Genomic DNA, 6,340 nt, shown 5'->3' on the forward strand with positions numbered 1-6,340 from the left:
CGCTTCATATTATAATTAGTCTATCAGCTCCTTGTGCTTGCGCAGATCCTCCTGGTAATTGTGGGCCGGGGTCTTGGAAATGTGGGCAGGGGTCCCTTGGAGGAAGGCCGTATGTCTTCCTCGCAATGTACTTTTCACCCCTTGTCTGGAATGAGGTAATTTGGCAAATTTACTGGTTCTGAATCAGTTTTGGTCAGCTCTTGTCCTTGGTGTATCCGCTTTCTCTCATTAGCTGTGATTTTCCACCTTGATATATCTGCTTTCTCTCATTAGTTGTGATTTTTCTTCTGATAGTTTTGTGATAGATGTTCCTCAGTATGTGTTATTCTTTGTTAATTTTCAATAGTTCCTTTCTCCCTGTTTTGCTGAGAGGTGCAGAAAGTTTGGGAATCTTAACTTTTATGACTGTTCTCCCAGATAAGGGTTGTTAGCTGTCTTGGATGGCAGATCAAAGAAGCATCTGCTTTTCTTCGAACACTTTTGCAGTGATCAGCAAGGCAATTAACTTCTTAGCTTTCTGTTATGTTACATATATGGTTAGTTTTACAGGTTTTCTATTTTACGTATATAAATGGTTAGCTTTATAAGTTTTCTACTTTATGTTAGTTTCCTTATATCATGCTGAACTCGGTCTGGGTCGCCTCCCTCTGGCTTCAGCTAGCTCCAGAGAAACTCCGGGGAAAGGCAGAAGCAGTTCACCCGGGGTAGGAGCGGAGCGTCCCCTGAAAGGGTCCGGCTTGGTTCGGGTCCGAATGGCGATCTCATGCGCTTCCGGAAGTGTGTGCCTTTATATCGGCCCGTTTTGGTGCGAAACTTTTTTTTCTATTTTACTCGCCCTTTTTTTCCTATATCAAAACCTGCAGAGGGTGCTACAGGGGTGTTGCCGATAAAGCCATTAATTCAAACTACTCCCATCTCAGACAGATGGTATCTAAGCTTAGGACAAATTTGAAAAATAGTTCTAGCTCCCAGAGAGAAGTATGGAAAATAATTTTTGAGACAATGTCATAACGCTGTGGTTTGTGGTTTTTCGTGTCAAAATTTTCGCCACAAAATTCATATAAATGTATCAGGCAGCTAGTGAAAAGAATAAAACCAAAACAAGTCTTTGATCTGTTACGGAAGAGGAGTTACTGCTGCCTTCTGTGAGGCCAGAGAGAGGTTAGAATTTGTTCTCCAAAGGCAGAAGCACAAGGAATAGGGGAATTGGTGTTCGGGATAGTCCATAGCAGATGAGAAATGAAGTTGCTGTCTTACAGTCTACAGCTCTCCAATGCATTTTCTCATATCATTCCTCTAGATGCCCTCTGTTAATAAGATTTAAGCACGATGGTACAAGTTTGCATAAAGGTTAATCTACTACAACGGAATATGTCTACTGCCTTAGAGAAAAACAAGACAACACAGTACTGCTATTTAATAAAAAAGATCAGCAATTGCTGCTGTGACATTGTAGCTTGCTATAAGTGCTGCTCAGTAGGCATTAGAACCCATCTAAGGCATGTCCTGGAGACCCCTCAGAGCTTTGTCATGCTGGTTTCCATTCTCAGAGGTTTGAAAATGCTGCTCAGAGCAGGTTGCATGAATGTACTTCTTCCCTTGGCAAGCAATGAGTGATCCTGCCTCATTTACTTCCTCCTTCTCAGAATTTGCTTGCATGTATGTTATGATTGCACAGTGATGAAACTTCTTATATTTCTACAGTTACAATAATTGATAACCTCACACTAGTGAGGGAACAAACTTATAGGTAAGTGCTTGCAAAATATCACTGGTAGTATTCAACCATTTCTCAGCATCAGGGACCTTTTTGGGTGGGAGAGGGGAAACATGTCATAATGCCATTTTCTTGATCAAAACCAACTCTGACTTACCTTGTATGTTTTCACAGTTGAACACCCTTTCCTTATTGCCGTAAGAGATAATATAATATATGGAATTTCTCTGAACCCTGAGGAGAAGATGAATGATGCCATGGTTCCAATAGCAGGAGTACAGAATGGTGTTGATGTTGACTTTGATGACTCTGAACAGATGATTTATTGGGTTGAAAATCCGGTAAGTTAGTATTTGTGTTCAAAATGTGCACTAAAAAAAGACTTCTTATTTTAAAGTTGTTTTTTAGACTGAAATATAGTAGCATTGCAGGTAAGAGTTTTGATAAATATAATTGAAAAGTATACAAGGCATTTTTGGGAGGTTTGTTTGTTTGTCATCCCCTCCCTGCACCATTATAATAGGGAAGCTTCATCTGTTTAGTATAATTAGTTTTCATCTTTGTCACCTGAAATATTTGATTGATGCTATTTGTGGTTCAGCCAGAGACATGAACAGGAAATACTGGGAAGTACTGACAGTGAACCATACTCTCAGCCCCACTTTGCTACAGTCCACTCTTCTCTCTTGACTTAGGGCTTAATTCTGCAAACACAGTCAGAGCACTTCTCCACGGGAGAAGTACGTTGGTCACAATGGCAGTAAACATTAGGATGAAAATACATAAATCTAGCCTCAGTAATGAAGTAACTTAATGAAGTAACATAGTAGAGAGACATCTCTTTCTTTAAATGGAAGAAAGTGGTTGCAAAGTCACAACAATTTCCAGGTAGCATATATGAGGCTTATAGATCCGAAAAACAGTTTGAACTAATTTTTAATAGTTGATTTATAATTGTTTGACTAAGAGTTTTTAATACTTGTCCTGAAGTGGGAAATTATTTGTGTTCCCTAAGGCTAACTTGTTATCCAAAAAAAATTCCTGAATTTTACAGGATAGACACTAAAAAATAAAAATCTGTGGCAGTCTAGGAGACAGATAGGGTAGGAAAATGCTGATTTCAGCAGTATGTGTTCCCACTTGGAATCTTAAAATCAGTGCTTGTCTATTACCGCAAGACCTCTTCCTTAACACCCTGTTTTGCCTCTGTCCATTGCATGTTTAGGTTTTCCGGAGGTTTGTCTACACTTGCTACTAGTTTGTAGCCGTAATTTCACTGACGGTGTTGGCAACAGTTGAAACTGTAATAAGAGCTCAAGTGAACATCCATCAACTTGTTCACCCCGTCTGAAGCAAACTATCTGAGTCCTTCCTATTCTGTTTGAAAAACACTTATGAAGTGTTTTTATCTTCAGCTGTCACATTCCATAGGTTATTAATTGTAAATGTCAATAATAGAGAGGAGAATTCCTAACTGTCTTTAAAGTGCCTGTCATACTAAACACTGTTGCAAATATTCAGCACCCATCAGGCCCTCAAAGTAGGGTTTATACAGTACCCTGTATAAGTCATAAAAGTTATAAAATCTATCCAACTTCCCTACTGTTTTCTGTAGGCCTAGGGATTCAAGAAGAAGTTGATTTGCAAATAGCACTGTATTGTTAGGATTCAGCAAGCAGCACTCTACTGTTGTCTAATAAATTCTGTCTGTTAAAGCCAGCTGTGAATTTGGCCCTGAATTCTTGTTCCAATATTTGCCATCTAATATGTTGATTCCTTTCTGATGCACCATTTTCAATTCTGCACCGAGATAGTTAGTATACTAGCATCATGGTGACAAAGCAATTTAAAATATGCATGGACCAAATGATCACTGAGTGGTTTTCCTAAAGTTGATTCTGCCTTGTTTCTGTTTTGAGATAGCATCTGCAACTTGTTCTCCATTTTTTTTTACTGCCTGAATGTCCTTTTTTTAGCAATTTAACAATTGAGAGCTCAGTCTGGGAGTGCTCCAAAAGACTTTCGTACCCACTTCTGACACCACAATGTCGCGGGACGATATTAGTGGGCTATGGGCTGTCAGGACTTCCGCGAGTTCCCTCTCCCCCCAAAACTGAAAGGTTTCTAGATCGACCAGGGACACGTGTGGCGCTCACCTCTCACAGAGAAATGGCCACTGCAGGGCCGTATCTTAGAGGTTACACTGGAATACTCCCTAACCACGCTCACAAATTTTTACTGGAACTCATGATTAACATACAAATTACTTGGTTTATTGAAAGTCTACACAAATTGAAGGGTTGAGGTTCAGCAAAGGCAGTCTAAGTATATCAAAACGGAAAGTCAAGGGGACCCTCCTCCCCCTTCCCGGCCCCTGCCCTGGGAGAGGTGTAGAATCAATGAAGAGAAAGGATAGGAATTGAGCCCGGCAGAAATGTTAAAGAATATGTGGATGTGTGGATGTGTGTGCGTGTGTAGTTACCACCCTTTTTGTAGCGAGAATGCAGTTTGCGATTTGGCAATCAGCAATTCGGCAGGCAGCACAGGGGGTGGAAACCCCCCCCCCCAGTAGCAGGCAGCGGGCTGGCAAACAGGTAGGCTGGCAGGCACAGCAAGCTCTGGTCCCAGTTCTGGTTCTGGCAGCCAGTGGACCCCGGCTGGTGAGCGGCAATCCCCCTCTCGGGGATGGAGGGCTGCAGGCTCCCCTCCTTCTTCTCTCTCTTCTCCAGTGGCAGGTGGCGGTGAACTCAGTCCCGCCATCGGCGAGAAATCCAGGCAGAAATCTGGCAAAACTCCCAGGCGGTTCCTGCAAAAACTTCTGGGAGTTCTGGTAGCTTGCTTGCTTTTGTAACATTCTCTGTCTGTATCAGCCAATCAACATTGGCCAGATGTGTACTTCAGCCTGTTTATTTTTCTGCCAGCCTTTGCTATGCTCTTATCTGAGTTCGCCTCAGTTCGTCCTTGGCTGGATCAGCAAGAGGCACTTCACTTGCTTTGTTGGCTTGAAAGACATTTTGCTTGTGGGGAAAAAGGAAAAGGGAGGGTCTGTTCCCCACACTGAAGGTGCTCTACAACTGCCTCTGCCTCCTCCCTTCTGGGCTATTGTTAGCTGCAGAGCTTCTGTCTTGGAGTGATGCAGAGTTCAGGCTCCCATGGTGCACTGTATGTTTTGTCCCTTTGAGGTGGCAGTGCCCCTCTGTCTTTTCAGCGAAGTGCCATAGCAGAGCAGACCTTCTACACATGTTGCCTTGGTGAAGAACTGGGGTGGTGGGTCCCAGTGCCACTTGTCTCAGAGCCTGCACCACAGGGTAAGATCTTCCCAGGACAGGCACAACATGTCAGTGGAGGAGGAAGTAATTAGCGAGAAACAGATTTCAGCACTCACTCACAGCTCCCCTAACCCTACTGTTCTCTTCTTCAAAAGGCTTAATAATGTGTGATAGCTGCTGGTATTTCAATTCTGCATTAATACCAGTTGTGAACGATTCATGTGATAATATGAAAAACTTCTGCAGGACTCTTGTAAAAATGATGTAACCTGAAGAAAACACAGGAAGGCAGCTATAGCAACTGCTTCAGACCTTTATCTGCCCCATCTCTTTGTTTAGTGCTTGTTTATATCATGATTTGGCATCACACACTGTCGCTAATACCATAGAATCTGCAAATCATAAGTTATCATTTCAAGAGTTACCCTTATAAAGCAACCTGCAAGGACAATCTTAATCTTGATTCTTGCTATGACAGCTTATTAAAAATTTGGTTCTTAAATATTTATGTATGGAGAGAACACTGTTTTCCTTTACTACATTTCAGGTGTATTCAAGGGCATTAACTGAAGTATCTGATAAAAATCTTTTGATAATGAAATAACAATTATAGAAGTGTGACTGTGTGTTGCTTAAATATATACAGTCAACCTTATAAAATGTAGTAATTTTACTTGTCAATCAGGTTTTGGTTGGTGAATGGTAATGCTTCTTCACACTGGATAATTATGATTTACAATGATATTTTTACCATGTTCATGCATTGAGCATATACAAATACATTTCTCTTTACTGTATTTTCATATCGCTAAGAAGATTGTAATATAAAGCATTCATATAGTTGAAATAGAGCAGTGTTTTCTGCTCTTGACATCTTTTCACTTCTGTATTCTTTTTATTTTTTTTTTCCCCAAGGGTGAAATTCACAGAGTGAGGTCAGATGGAGCCAACAGGACAGTTTTTGCTCCAGCAGCTGTTGTTGGTGCTCCTTTTGGTTTGGCATTGGACTGGATGTCTGCAAACCTGTATTACAGTAACCCAGGAACACAGTCTATTGAGGTAATTATTTAAGAGGAACAATTGGAAAGTGGGAGCCTAGAGTTTTCACTGATATATAGGCTGAAATTAGTAATATATTTTTTCAGTGAAAAGCTGAAATTAGATTTACTTTAAAATGCAAACAGTCTGTAGAAAACTACAGACCTGAAGAGATAAATTTAAGCATAGTCAAAAAGATGGAAAGCATCCATATTCTGGGAACTGTGCATAGATGTATAGAATTTTTTTTTCTCCCTCCCCCCAAGTCATTACACTTTGGTGATTGATGTTGTTACCGACACTTGAACCCCGGGAT

At 41.0% G+C, this 6,340-nt stretch overlaps 1 protein-coding gene across 1 annotated transcript in view; it reads left to right on the forward strand.

Moving 5' to 3' along the window:
* LRP2 (low density lipoprotein receptor-related protein 2) overlaps positions 1-6,340 on the forward strand; it is a gene marked incomplete at its 5' end in the record, with an annotated part of 69,012 nt that overhangs the window by 9,902 nt on the left and 52,770 nt on the right. Inside the window, 2 exons of the mRNA XM_008937386.1 lie at positions 1,892-2,058; positions 5,902-6,045. Of these exons, the coding sequence (XP_008935634.1) occupies positions 1,892-2,058; positions 5,902-6,045 (311 nt within the window). The remainder of the gene's footprint in view (positions 1-1,891; positions 2,059-5,901; positions 6,046-6,340) is intronic.

This window comes from Merops nubicus, unplaced genomic scaffold, assembly GCF_000691845.1.
Source record: "Merops nubicus isolate BGI_N331 unplaced genomic scaffold, ASM69184v1 scaffold6823, whole genome shotgun sequence".
NCBI classification, from domain to species: domain Eukaryota; kingdom Metazoa; phylum Chordata; class Aves; order Coraciiformes; family Meropidae; genus Merops; species Merops nubicus.